This window comes from Gloeophyllum trabeum, assembly GCF_000344685.1.
Source record: "Gloeophyllum trabeum ATCC 11539 unplaced genomic scaffold GLOTRscaffold_00008, whole genome shotgun sequence".
Taxonomy (NCBI): Eukaryota; Fungi; Basidiomycota; class Agaricomycetes; order Gloeophyllales; family Gloeophyllaceae; genus Gloeophyllum; species Gloeophyllum trabeum.
Genome location: NW_006920417.1, coordinates 1,203,845 through 1,217,687, shown reverse-complemented (window position 1 = coordinate 1,217,687; position 13,843 = coordinate 1,203,845). Strand labels below are relative to the sequence as shown.

General features: G+C 51.9%; 4 protein-coding genes across 4 annotated transcripts in view; 1 reads left to right on the top strand and 3 right to left on the bottom strand.

Annotated features, from left to right (window-relative positions):
- The window catches only part of GLOTRDRAFT_42827 (uncharacterized protein), a gene marked incomplete at both ends in the record, with an annotated part of 4,965 nt that extends 1,995 nt beyond the window's left edge, over positions 1 to 2,970 (bottom strand). Inside the window, 3 exons of the mRNA XM_007868452.1 lie at positions 274 to 1,181; positions 1,244 to 2,733; positions 2,784 to 2,970. Coding sequence (XP_007866643.1) covers positions 274 to 1,181; positions 1,244 to 2,733; positions 2,784 to 2,970 — 2,585 coding nt within the window. The remainder of the gene's footprint in view (positions 1 to 273; positions 1,182 to 1,243; positions 2,734 to 2,783) is intronic.
- A 2,360-nt stretch (positions 2,971 to 5,330) lies between these two features.
- Positions 5,331 to 7,256, bottom strand: GLOTRDRAFT_77517 (uncharacterized protein; the record flags this gene model as incomplete). The annotated part of the gene is made up of 7 exons (XM_007868841.1): positions 6,907 to 7,256; positions 6,828 to 6,854; positions 6,664 to 6,764; positions 6,391 to 6,611; positions 6,269 to 6,328; positions 6,016 to 6,211; positions 5,331 to 5,964 (listed from the first exon to the last, which is right to left on the bottom strand). Coding segments are annotated over exons 1-7 (1,548 nt in total), but the record flags the coding sequence as incomplete, so codon positions are not given.
- Positions 7,257 to 8,964: 1,708 nt separating this feature from the next.
- On the top strand, positions 8,965 to 10,712 carry GLOTRDRAFT_116556 (FAD/NAD P-binding domain-containing protein; the record flags this gene model as incomplete). Its single annotated transcript, XM_007868840.1, has 4 exons — positions 8,965 to 8,988; positions 9,118 to 9,337; positions 9,398 to 10,334; positions 10,388 to 10,712. The coding sequence occupies 4 exons, from the start codon at positions 8,965 to 8,967 to the stop codon at positions 10,710 to 10,712; spliced, it is 1,506 nt and encodes a 501-aa protein (XP_007867031.1).
- A 244-nt stretch (positions 10,713 to 10,956) lies between these two features.
- On the bottom strand, positions 10,957 to 12,670 carry GLOTRDRAFT_77512 (kinase-like protein). The gene is made up of 4 exons (XM_007868839.1): positions 12,222 to 12,670; positions 11,522 to 12,168; positions 11,391 to 11,470; positions 10,957 to 11,330 (listed from the first exon to the last, which is right to left on the bottom strand). The coding sequence occupies exons 1-4, from the start codon at positions 12,614 to 12,616 to the stop codon at positions 11,223 to 11,225; spliced, it is 1,230 nt and encodes a 409-aa protein (XP_007867030.1). The 5' UTR covers positions 12,617 to 12,670; the 3' UTR covers positions 10,957 to 11,222.
- Positions 12,671 to 13,843: the final 1,173 nt, after the last annotated feature.

Genomic DNA, 13,843 nt, shown 5'->3' with positions numbered 1-13,843 from the left:
GCCAGAGGCATGTACTTGCCATCAGGGGAGATGGCCACAGAACTGACCCCAAGTTCATGCCCTGTGAGAGGTCCAACCACTGGCTCTCTTGTCTCAGCATTCCACACCCTGATTGTCTTGTCATGTGAGCCAGAGGCAATGTACTTGCCATCAGGGGAGAAGGCCACAGAATTGACCTGAGCTTCATGCCCTGTGAGAGGAACACCCACTGGCTCTCCTGTCTGAGCATTCCACACCCTGATTGTCTTGTCCCATGAGCCAGAGGCAATGTACTTGCCATCAGGGGAGATGGCCACAGAACTGACCCCAAGTTCATGCCCTGTGAGAGGTCCAACCACTGGCTCTCTTGTCTCAGCATTCCACACCCTGATTGTCTTGTCATGTGAGCCAGAGGCAATGTACTTGCCATCAGGGGAGAAGGCCACAGAATTGACCTGAGCTTCATGCCCTGTGAGAGGAACACCCACTGGCTCTCCTGTCTGAGCATTCCACACCCTGATTGTGTTGTCCCATGAGCCAGAGGCAATGTACTTGCCATCAGGGGAGAAGGCCACAGAAGTGACCCAATTTTCATGCCCTGTGAGAGGCTCACCCACTGGCTCTCCTGTCTGAGCATTCCACAGCCTGATTGTGTTGTCCCATGAGCCAGAGGCAATGTACTTGCCATCAGGGGAGAAGGCCACAGAAGTGACCCAATTTTCATGCCCTGTGAGAGGTCCAACCACCGGCTCTCTTGTCTCAGCATTCCAGACCCTGATTGTCTTGTCATCTGAGCCAGAGGCAATGTACTTGCCATCAGGGGAGAAGGCCACAGAATTGACCTGAGCTTCATGCCCTGTGAGAGGAACACCCACTGGCTCTCCTGTCTGAGCATTCCACACCCTGACTGTGTTGTCCCATGAGCCAGAGGCGATGCACCTCCCATCAGGGGAGAAGGCAAGTGAGTGAACTACTGATTGAGTGTGGATTGCCATTTGCTGCGCAGGCCACTTGTTCAGTTTGCCTTCTGTGACTGTGAGTGCTTTTACAAGAGATGCTTGATAGTTCTGTGCAACAAGAGAAGTGCTTGGGGCAAAGGGCATTGCTGAGAGATAGATGTGTGGTGCTGATACTGCTATGGGCAATCCAAAGTAGAGAATGAATTGAGCTGCATCTTCTGCAAAGCTGCAAAGCTCTGAATCCTTCTGAGTTTGGCCAAGGATTAGTCAACTGTCATAATCATGTACAAGGGTTTGATACTCACCATCCATCTAGCCAGGTGAAGCAAGGCTGGGCATGCAACATCCAACCTTCTCAAGATGCTCAGTACTTCAAACCAAGCAAGGAGTTTCTCTGTCAGGAACTGATGCACCAGTGTATCCATTTGTGGGGTCCTGGTGGCAGATTGTGAATTTTGTGGCATCTGCAATTCTTCTAGGTGCTTTCCAAAATATTGACAGGCATATGAGATTTCCACACTTGGTTCATCATACTTTTGGTCCAAGTTGGATTTGTGAGATGTTTGGAGCCTGCAGTAGTTGAAGGTGAGGTCATGGTTAATCAAGTCCAGTGACCTTTCCAACAACATCTGATGGTGTGCATTGAGGTTGATGAAGAACCGCCCTGCTTGGTCAGAGGTTGTCAGGAACTCATAGAAGGACTGGTGCAGAGGTCGAATAGGCAGGTTGCTCTTAGGTGCTACACCATCCAAGAATGGGCCCATGAATTTCAGGACCTCTTGGATATTCTCCAAAGGCTCAGAGAGCAACCTAGACAGACTCTTCATTGAGAGTGCTTGGTATGATGCCAGGATTGGCCCAACGAAACTGTGGAAGAGTCTCAATGCTGCCTCCCTCTCCTCTGGGAAGAGTCTATTGAGGACCTCTCTATAAAGACCATTCAGATCTTGTGTGGATTTCCGGGAGGCATTCAAAATAATTTGGGAGAATTTCTGTGATGGAAGAACTCCTGCTTCTTCCCATTCCACTTGCTCCTTGATGAAATTGCAGGCCACAGATGCCCATTGAAATAGGTCTCCTGCATGTTTAGCCAGCTCTTCACAAGTATTAGTTGGGAGACCTTCCAATAATTTGCCCTGGGGTTTCAAGGTGGCAAAAATATATTCTGAGATATCCCTGGAAGTTCCTTGAACACGTTCCATCTGCTTCTTGCATGCCTGGGGCAAAGCTTTCTCGATATTAGGGTCTGGGCGAGAAGTGAGAAGAAAGCGGAAGCTGGGTGGAAGAAGGTGGATATTGTTGGCCAAGATCTCCAGACACCTTTTACAGGCGTGAATATCTCCACTTTCATCCAGGGCATCAATGACTATTACCACAGGCCCCACAATTTCAAGTCCACTGGTGGCATCAAGCAGAAAGTACTTGAATTGATCTGCAATATCTGGGGTATTGCGAGATGAAGTATCAACTTTTGACAGTCTTGCCCTCACTTCTGGAATAAGCGCAGAGAGATCACGGGCAATGGTGCCAAAGAGCTCAAGAGGCGTTCCACCTGTCCCAAAGAAAAATGGAGAACCTAGTCGGCCCAAATCCTTGAACTGTCTTGCAATAGTATGGGCCACTGTGGATTTACCAGTCCCAGCACCACCTGTAAGTAGAAAGATCTGTTCTTTTTTGTCCCCAATAATCCACTGAGATATTTCATCCAGGAGAGCCTTGCGAGTACCAGGTAAGCAAGCCTTGGAGGATTGAAATGAAGCACCAGCAGCATAAGGAATATCCTTGAGATCTATTTCTCCAATGTTTTCATATAATGGCATGAAATCAAGATGATATTAGTCTTACCCATTTGTTCCAGTTTGTCCATGATCTGGATGCACTCAATCTGGATTTGGTGTATATTGTTGGAGTCAAAGGCTCTCCTATATTCCTCAAACTTTGCCTTGTATTTATCAATGAGTTCATCAGTATCTTTGAAAGCTTGCTTGCATGCTCGGGCAACTATAATACCATGTAAATGTAGAGCACACATCACAACAACAGTTGAGCCCATTTCTTACCAAAAGACTCATCCTTGGCGTAGTCCCTGATAAAGAGACAACATTCTACAACCTGTTGCAGCATCTTGATGATGATATTCTTCTGGCCATCAGCCAGATCTTGACGAGCAACTGCATCCTTTGCAAAGTCACATGTAACCTTGACAGTAGCCATGAGTTCTTGCATTTTGCTGTCACGGTCCACCCCATCTCTGATGACCTGGCCAAATTGCAAGAGTCAGAACTGAAATCAGTATCTGAAAGATTAATTCACAACCTGATAGCCCATAAAGAGGATGTCATGAGCCATCTTAGCCCAGGGATGGATCTAACATCAAGGCTTCTCAGCACTTGGAATGAGGTATTACCAATGTTAGTCACCTGAGAAATTACACTTGCTACTTTGTCAACAACATCAGCTGTGGCAAGGAGGGGTGCCAAGGCAGATACTGTATCTGTTACAGTACTCCCTGCAGCTGAATCAGGTGGTGAAGGCAGATTCTGAGATATGTTCATTTTCCCCATAGCAGCTGATGCCTCAGCAGCAATATTTGCAGCATGCTCTGAAGGAGTGCACTTTATAATGTCAAACTGAATCCGATAGGACAATCCTTGAAGTGTGATGTCTTGGACAACTGCTAGCAAATGATGAGGGAAGGGAGCATATGATGCTGGAGAGGACATACAATGCTGTTCAGAGGACGAATGAAGGAGTGTCGCAACATTCTCCCGGATAGTAAAGATCAGCCTGGTGCGGATGTAATGCTTCACTTTCAAAGAAAGTTCTAGTATAGTGTCGGCAGCGATTTGAGTGCTGTCGGCGTCGCTAGTGATTCGAGCGTTGTAACTGGGTTTGAGACATGTGCAGTTAGATGAGGGACAAATGACAATAGAAGAAGCTGCTCACAAGGACAGCATGTCGTCCCATTGCACCATCCTTCCCTTCGCAGTTATGAGCTTTGTCTTATCCTTGATGCCTCCGATGGAAATTGAAAGATATATCTTATGGCTCCTCCATGGTCCACGCTGGATACCATCCTCGGAATTCGCGCTAAACTTGATATCTACGACACGGCTTAGCTCGACGCCGTCTGCATTGGAGACTCCACTCACTCTTGATTTCGAGCACGAAGGCGGGAGGACCAGCCACCGTGACGGCAGCCTTAGCAGGCATCGAGAAAGAGTAGGTCAGCGACGCGGTCAGTTTCTCTTGAATACGAGCAGAGCCTGAGTAGTCAAAAGGCGAGGAGCAGAGCGCTGGACGGACATGCAAGCCCTTCACAGCTCGTGTTGCCTGGGATCCGTTCCGACAGAAATAGCAGAGTGCGCGTTTGCCTCAACCCAGCGCGTACTCTCGTCTTGGAGTCCGCTACTTGTCATGAAAATCCTGGGTCCGCTATCATCACGCGTGCTTTGCCAGGCGTTGGCTTTGCTAGCGCTGCGATGCTTGGAGTTAGCTCATAAGCACATATGGGCCACAATAGTTTCATGGACGACCCGTCTCGGTTCGCACACCCGCTTCCGCAGAAGTGAGCGTGAGTTGTTGCTGCAATGTCTTATGAACGCGAGATATGCCGCGATTCATTACTCATCATTAGGCGAAGTATACAAGGACCTCCAAGAGTCGACAACGAAACATCTTCCCCTTCGTGCCCCTCGAGATAGGGTCACTCCGTCAGTCTACCATTCGGCCTCGATGTCTGTCGATCATTCAACGGAAGTGCTCTTTCGCTGAAACAATTATCATACGACTGGATCCTCCTGAACACTCAGCAGTGTGCTTCTCTGCTAATGTCTGCCCCCACGTTGTCCTTTCACCTCATCACCGTCCTGCGCAGGTCTACCAGCAGCGCAAACCATCGCTCCACCATACCGTCCATTTGCGCTTCACGAATCCATGCACTTTGGTCGTCGGCCACGGCTCCCTCGATGGTGGACCGTGATCACGCAGATAACTCGGCGCACACGCTCTGATTTATCGATAGACCCTAGTACATACATGCATACATACATATACCACATGAGTACTGCCCAGTACAAACCTGACAAGCCTGATAATACAATCGTTCATACATTCCTACAACTGCACCATTACATAGCAGCTAGCCCGATTCCAGCACACCTCACCTGCCCTGCCACCCTTGCCCCTCCTCCCCCACGAACCCCCTCAAGAATGCCACCTCGTCGGCGCTCATCTCAGAACTCCCCCCACTCCCGCTCGCGCCTGCGACGAAGCCCATCTCAGGGGACCCAAACCCGAACCCGCCGGAGGTGAACGTCGTGTACGGCACGCGCGGGAAGCTCTCCCCATTGAGCATGCCCACGCCCATGTCCGGGATCCCGCCATACGAGAGCGGCCACGACATTGTTGTATCAGGGTCGTCGGGCACGGGCTGGTGTGGGAAGGTCGAGGAGTTGTCGCTGCCGAAGTGGGAGAGAAGGTATTGCATAGTGTTGGTCGGGTCTGACAGCGAGGTTGGAGAGGAGAGGGAGGAACCGGCGCCGGAAGACATAGACGGGTGGGAGTAGTCAAGTTCAGGGGGGCGGTGCGCTACCGGCGGAGACCGCGTATCAGGCTGGGACTGATCGTGCGAGTGTGGATGCGAGTGGGAGTGAGAGTGAGGCTGCGAGTGCGCGATCTGCGTCTGCACCAGCAACCTCGGGCGGTCCACCGCACGCATCTCCAAACGTGCACGTAGCTGCTTTTGCAGCAAACCCTGCAATATATCCGCCACCTGATTCCCACACTCCCAGCTGCGGCCCGTCTCCCTCAAGTACGAGATGCACAGCTCCGCCTTGCCGACGGCGGTGGCAAGGGCGACCTCGGCGAGACGCGGGCGCGCCATCGCCTGCACAGACGAGAGTGTGTAGACAGTGCCGGCGGAGTACGCGACCTGGATGACTGTGATCGGCGCGTAGCGTAGCGAGTAGAGCGTCGACCAGGTTTCGAGGATTTTCATGACTTCGTTGGCAGCGGCGTTGCAGAGCTGGCCGAGGGTTAGCATTTGCGAATGAGTAGTGCAGATAGACGGACGTACCTTCACGTGGTCGAGATCTTGCACGGCTGTGCCGTGAACAGGACGAGGCCGGCGATAGAAGGGCCGGTGCAGGAGGATAAAGCACCACCAGTAGGCCAGATGCATCATCAATCGGTGGGGGAGGGCGGTGATCCGGTTTGAGTGCGTCAGGTCGAGGTCCTTCGGGAGCGCGTCTTTCCACCCATTCAACTGCAAACTGGGTGGAGGATGGGGATCAATACGACGCTTCGTACCAAGCCACTGTGCCTCTTACTCAATCTCGCTGATCAATTTGAGTTGCGTTTCGTACCGTGTCCTATTCGTCAAGCCGTTCCTGACAAGGAAAGGTAGCTTTAGTCTTCTCGTGCCTTTGAGCCATCATAAAGTAATACATACACAATCTCCATGATCCGCCTAGCAATCTTCAGCAAGTCACAGCTCGCAGCGAACGTGCTTGATAGCAGACTGGGCTGCGCCGGAACATTGAAGAACGGTTCCGGACACATGTACGTGATCTGGTCAAACTCGGAATCAACGAAAGGCACCGGGATCTTCTGCTTGTCGGACGGCTCGGGCACGCAGAACTCCCTGCCGACGTGGAGAGACCAGCAAACGTCCTAGGCACCAATACTCAGCGCTGAATAGACACACCTAAGCTTAGAAACTCACCTGAGAGAATGTTGTCCAGTAGGCCCAGTTTCGGGCGAGCATGTCGTCATCTGTGATTACGCCGCATTTCACCCATGGTGAACAGTCGATGCTAAGACCCACTATGAGGCATGGCGAGGTCGTCAGTCCCGCTGAAGGTTCCCAAGTTTACTGTGCGGACTCACACGCTTGACTCATCCGGCTACTCATGCCTGCCGGGATTGTCAACATGATCCTACCTAGAGTGTGACGACCGGGACCTACCAAAGTACATGTACCCAAGCGTCTGCTCCCCCTGGGTCGAATGAAAGCTGCCGATGAGCGAGAGGGCGTGCACAACGCTGATGTTCGGCCGCTCACACTCCGTCTCGATGTCCTTCTTCGCCTGCGCGGCAAAGCGCCGGCGGGTCTCAACGTCGCGCAGGTGCGGCTTGTCCGAGAACGCGAGCGCGAGCGCGAGGAGCGCGTTGTGCAGCATCGGTGAGTAGTGTGCCGTCTTCGGCGGCGGCTCTGTCTCGGATACGCTCAAGAAGACGTACATGTCGCGCAGGAAAAGCTCCGGTACGACGCGCATGCACCAGGACGTGAAGAACTTGAAGCACAGATCGAGCAGGCTGGGTCCAGAAGGGGTCAGTGGGCGTACAAACGGTAGTAGGCGAGCGATCACACACAAGTCATGGTCTCCGCGGTCAAGGGAAACGTCTGACGGAAGGTAGCGCCGCCATCGATCATCCAGAATGCGACCGTAGTCGAAGCGGTAGCGGTCAGCTATCTTCGGGCTGCGTGGAGGAGCGGACACGTTCGGAGACAGGCGGTAGACAGACGTCGGGCCAAATACTTGGAGGTCGCTGTCTTGCAGCTACAGAGCTGGGTTGGCATTAGGGCACCTCCAGGCTATAAGTGGCACGTACGACGAGGTGTTGGGTGGAAGTGCATAACTGATCCAGGTCGGGATCTTGATCCGGGGAAGTGGGGGACTCGCTGCGCTCATCAGACTCTGGGGTATGTAGAGCATCCGGAGAGTCGCTGGTGAGCGTCGCAGCGGGCAACTGGACGGCCGGGGGCGAGTTGTTCTGCCTGTACACAGCGAGCTCTTCCTCTGCAGCCTTGAGATTGATCTCAAGGACCTTGATGCGATTCTTCAGCATTTCAACGTATTGCCGGGTATTGGGTTTCTTTGCGCTCTCCGCGCCCCACGTACACTGCACAAGATTTGAGCCTGCTCTCACATCCGCTGACTGGTCTTGTGCGCACCTCATGCCCAGTCAATTGGCAAGGGCCACAGATCGGTTCATGTCCGTCGCAGCGGCTCTTCCTGCCACAATCCTCAACTTCTCTCGTCGTGCCACATTCCGATGGACGCACGTACCTCTGCCTGCAGTGATTACATGCTCGTCTTGCATAGCTCCCCCGCGGTTTCCCGTTGGGCTTCATTACGGTTCGCCCTCGACGTCGTATCGTTATGTAGACAGTCCGAACGATCGCGAAAGTGATTCCGAGTCAGAGATATCAGGCCGCCCTTTCTCCTTTTGATAAACAAGGTGGCACAGCTGCCCTCCCATATCAGTAGGAACTGAAAAGGCCGAACAGACATGACAGGCACAGGATGGCAGCTTTACGAACTAGCACAGGCCTCTATAGAGGCCTTATACACCGTTTCTCTCAAAGCATGGCGGAAGTGCTACGGAATGGCCCCGCATCATAGAGTTACATCGCTCGGAATTGAAGCTGTATCGGAATAATTATTTGGTTCCGGTTTTTTTGAAGCCATTATGTCAATCACCGTTTACGGTACTTATCCTTACTTACCCCACATATTACCCATCTTTCAATTCTGAGACGCTGCCATGTATCGGACAGCCCCTACCTGGTTCATACGGGAAGGCAATTACAAGCTTCATTGACTCACTCTCGTATCGTCAAGCCGGAGTAGTACCCTCATGCCATGGGAGAACCACTGTTCGCAATTTGGGCACTGCAGGGGTTGCACGTCGAGTCCACGGTCTAGCATCGAACGTGAACTCCATATGCAACCTCCGCCAAAAACCATTACAGTGTCAGACCACGACATCTACTCCCAGCAGGAGCAACTCTCTCACCCCGCAGTTCCCAGCCAGAGATATTTTCGAGCGCAGTTGGAACAGAAGTTGATCTCGTGCTATATGGAGGCTTTGACGCCATATCACCTCACGTATAAGCCAAAGTTGCAATTGATTAGCGGTCCTTCCTTCCCTCGTATATCTGTCAGCAGTAGCTCTGGACTATGAGACTACTTAGGGGTCGCGGATGCCTTCACTGGCGGAGTCTTTGCTTTCGACCACCATGGGTACCATCAGTAGATTGTCCGTACGTACCGTTCACCTATAATTCATTGCACTCTCATCTAATTGACTATCTTCAACGACCTAGGGGGTGATCTCTGCACTCTTTTTTTCGTCGCCGGCTCAGGTGCCCGAAAGCATCCCCGTGTCCAAGTCGATTGCCATTGTCGGAGCGGGCACGGGAGGAATCGGCGCACTTAGGGCTCTCCTGGAGCTCCCTGAAGATATTCGGACAGGCTGGAAGATTGACGTCTTCGAGCAGACCGCTAGCGTAGGTGGGATCTGGGTTCCTCAGCCGAACCCTCCGTCCCCGCCGGAACTTCCGACCACTCCTTTGTACCCTGCTTTGCGGACGAATACCCCGCACCCTACCAGTGAGTTTAGTTGTAGCGGTACCAAGTCTACGGTGATATTACTGACTCTTTCGAATCCAGTGACGTACCCGCATTTCCCATTTCCTCCCATGACTAACCTTTTCCCGCATCACGACGCCTTGCAACAATATCACGACGACTACGTCGAACATTTCAATATGCGTCCATTTATTCACTTCAATACCTCTGTTGTCAATGCTACATATGACCAAGCTTTACATTGGGACATCACCGTTCAAAGAGCGGATGGTGATACATCGCATGGACATTATGACCAGCTCGTCGTCGCCAACGGACATAATCGGTACCCATATTCACCCCACTGGGATGGCGAGGACGAATGGCTCAGGCAAGGTGATGGTCAGCGACAAATTTTGCACTCACTATGGTATCGAGAGCCGGAGAAATACGCTGGGCGATTCGTGATAGTGGTGGGTGATGGAGCTAGTGGCAGGGACATGGCTCAGCAGACCGTTCCGTTGGCTGGGAAGGTATATCATTCGTACGACAATGACACCATCAAACCCATCAAACTTCCTCCCGTCCCCGGAACTATCGTCAAGCCCCGTATCTCGCACTTCACGGAAAACGCCATCGTATTCATCGACAACACGACGCTGGAAACGCCGTTGAATACTACTATACTGCTTGCCACGGGATACAGTTTGCTAGTGCCGTGGTTGACTCAGCTCACTGTATCTCCTCCGGACGGCGTTGACGACACCACATTGAATCTAACGACCAATAAGCGCTACATCCGCCCGCTCTACCGGCACTGTCTGTCCTTAGATCCGTCGATACCGCCGAACGCCCTATCTTTCGTCGGTCTGCCGTTGTGGATCGCCAATGCTCCCAGTGACTATGCTCAGGGACAGTTGGTAGCCCACACTATTGCGGATCCGCACTGGCTGCCAAGCCGCGAAGAGCTACTGGCTGATCTTGAGGAGCAGGAGTCCGGTCTTCAGAAGCAAGGCATCGATCCTTATCGCTACGGCCAGTCAGTCATTTCGTTATTTCCCCAGGACTAGGTAAATGACCACCTTTGATTAGTGCATTCACCGGCGAGGGAGCTTCAGAAGCATACATGAACGGGCTTATCGACCTGCTCCGGAACAAGTCGAGCATCCCGCTCCCGGACTTCCTGGCTGACAAGAGCAAGCCATACCTGGAGCCTTGGCGGCGGCGCAATCGGGAGCAGACGTGGCTGACGCGCCGGGGATGGCTGAGGGCGGAACAACTCGGTATCCAGGACAGCTTCATCAAGGGTGCTGAAACGGAGGACGACTGGGTCCACGTCCTGGAAAGGATAGCGGAATGGGAGCGGAAGCAGGAAGAGGAACACGGCCCTATAGAGGTAGTAGAGGAGCCTTTGTAGACGCTTACCGGGTGCGGGGCTCGATTCATGTGTTTGAAACGCATAGCGGAAGTCAGATTTTAATTGCTCTGGTACTCGGTCTGTATGCCTTATCGTACCTCCCTTCGTTCTTCCCAAAGGTGGCGTGTTAGTCAAGGGGACATAGATCTGCTACGACCAGAATGATGGGTCTTCCACGGGATAGGAGGATAGCCTACTTGTATGTACACGGGTCAATCATGGTTGAGTGCGGCCATGATGGACAGCGAGGATAACGTTGGTGGACGGAGTAAACTCGTCGACTACAGGAGCCATCGCGTCCCTCATGTGCCAATACAGCTCATTATCGGACACTAGAAACCTGCCAGACAACGGTGTAATGCAATGCAATACGGATATATGAGGTACGCACGGAGAGGATCTAAGAAACAAGCAAGGCATGAGATGCGAAAGCCTAAAGGGTCCATATCTGTACTGTGATATACTTATGCTACAATAAATCAACAAGCAGTCTCATACCCCCCGCATCCGCTAGTTTTGCGGCTGAGAGTTCGAGCTACGTGACCGGTACTTGAGTATCCAGGGGTGCTTACGCACTTCAGAGAGGGGAAGGCGGTGGTGCGGTTCATGCTGGAGGAGCTACGCCGCGGAGATATGTCAGAAATATTTGAGAGAAGGAGCTGCTAACAGCAGACTCACTTTGACGATTAGGTCCGCTGCTTCAGGTGACACGCGGGAGGGGATGCGCAAATCAACTCGCATGATCCGCTTGTACGTTTCTGATGAAATGTTATTACCCGGAGCTCGTGGTGGCGTCAGAAAATACTCACCGTTATGTGAACGTTCCTCGAAGGGTGCAGACCCAACGAGGAATTCATACGTGAGCACTCCGAGCGCCCAAAGATCTACCTCCTTTGAGTGCTCCTTCCCTTCAATCATCTCCGGTGGAAGGTAATCCAGGGTCCCGCACATCGTCGTCCGCCTGTTGCCCGGCGCATGCACGCTCCAGCCGAAGTCGCCAATCTTCAGGTCCCCATTGATCCCAAGCAGTAGGTTTTCGGGCTTGATATCCCTATGGATAACATGCTTCGAGTGAAGGTACTCCAGAGCGTCCGCCATCTGGTCGATATAGCGCGAGCTCCGCTTCTCCGTGAAGCACCCGTATTTGCTCAGTTGCTTGTACAGCTCGCCCTTGCCTGCAAACTCGATCATCAGGAAGATGCGCTTCTCGTCGTGGAAATAACCATATAATCGGAGAATGTGTGGGTGGCGCAGGTTCTGCTGGATCTCGATTTCGCGTCGTGTCTGCTTCTCCACGCGCGACTCGACGATTTCGGACTTGTACAACGTCTTGAGGGCGAGGATATATTTTGGCTCGCACTTCGTGCGCACCATGTAAACGCGCCCAAATTTGCCCTTGCCCAGAGGTCGCCCAATGTCAAAGTCTGAAAGGTGCCATTCACGAGTAGGCTGGTGCCTGGATATGACATTAAATCTGAGCTTCGAGCCAAGATAATGCAAGATGCTCACTCGATAACACTAGAGTCCAAAGCAAGGTCTTCAGCAGCTTCGCCATAAACCCTCTTCCCTCTATTCTCTTCATCAATTTCTAGTCCTCCGTCATATTTCCCAATGTCTATAGCAGGCTGTGTGGCCTCTCTTGATAATGGTGTCGGTGCCTTCGTAGACTTGCCACCAACTTGGCCACCGGCGGTAGGAAGTCGACTGATAGAAGAATTCGATGCTTGAGGCTTGATCGACTTCGAGGTTGGGGGATTAGGAGCCGCAAATTTCGTGAGCAATTTCGAGACGTTGCCGCTCCCTTGTTTCTGGTGTGTCGGGCGGGTCTTGTTGGCAGTGGTGTTCTGCTTTGCCGACAACTCAAGTGCAGCAATTTGCCGAGTTATAGACCCCACTGTGGTCATAGTATTCGGTTTCGTAGGACGGATTACTTGGTCGATATGCGCGATAGTGGCGGGAATGGCGACCGGAAGCTGGAAAGGCGTGGTGGTTCGAGTTTTTAAACTCCGACCTTGCCTTGAGACGCGTGCTGTCACATGATTTGTGGCTTGGGATGCCTGCTGGATCCAAGAGGGGTGCAAGATCTAAATCGGGAACACGGACCTACCTTTGCACTGGGTCAGTATTGATGTTCGGGGTCCTAGTACGCACTCTTTGCTCAGTTTCCCGTTAATCCTTGCACAGTCGCCGAATCAAGTCCAATATTGCTCTAATAAACGCTTGCACGCATGTAGTACGATATTAGCAATTTTATCATTTAGTCTATGTCACGATTTAATGCCTTCTGAATATCTGCAAGTACGCACCGTCTGGGACGAATGTCAGACCTCGTGCTTGCCAGAACGTCACGTGACACTGCGGGCAAAGATGGGTCTCTAATTTTATCGTCGCCGTCCAAATGAGGTCCGATTGCGCTTCTGCCGCTGTCCGGCTCGTCCGTACACGGAAGGGGGACTCCCCCCTACCCCCTTTCCGGGGGTCCTGGAAAGTTGGAGGTCGGTGTCCAAAATTCTGGTTTTGCACCCCTCTTGGCTGGATCTGCTACATTTTAGTACATACATATGTACAAACCAACGCCACCCCCGGTAAATACAAACAAATATACTCCTGACGGCTTTGATGGCGGGATTCGGATCACAGCAAGCCTCGCCGAGTCGCAGTACGCCTTCGCCATCTGCTTCTGGGGAGGCGCAACGCCCGGTTCCGGTGCGAGTTGATTTGTCAGCAGATTGTGGCTGAAAGGTGGTTGCAAGTATCCCCTCGTATTCTTGTGCGTTTCTCTGCTCCATTCTCACCTTATGCATGCATGAGCAATGTATATCACTATTTTAAACCAGCAAGAAAGGTATTCTACCATTACAGTAGATATAAACATGTTTGTCTCTTCTTATTCCTGAGCTGTCCACCATCGGGATGAAATGATGGTCAATATGACCGAGGTCGGCAAAAGAGTGCTTAGGGAAGTTATGTATTGTCTTCAGAAACATTTGGAACATATCTATGTGCACACCAGTGGGTGCATTCCCTGTCCTTGATGCAGATGAGCTTGATTTCCAGGAAGCACAAGTCTGTGTAATTAATGGACAAAGCAAGTACTGGATCACAGCTGTAAAAGGTTGAATATATATCTC

What these genes read in the sequence shown, in the direction of transcription:
- GLOTRDRAFT_77512 (XM_007868839.1), bottom strand. Translation starts at nt 12,616, where the DNA reads ATGACCACAGTGGGGTCTATAACTCGGCAAATTGCTGCACTTGAGTTG. An exon ending in TTGGACTCTAGTGTTATCGA is followed by an intron (nt 12,169 to 12,221) that starts GTGAGCATCTTG and finishes TGTCATATCCAG; the next exon opens with GCACCAGCCTACTCGTGAAT. An exon ending in CAGCGGACCTAATCGTCAAA is followed by an intron (nt 11,331 to 11,390) that starts GTGAGTCTGCTG and finishes TCCGCGGCGTAG; the next exon opens with CTCCTCCAGCATGAACCGCA.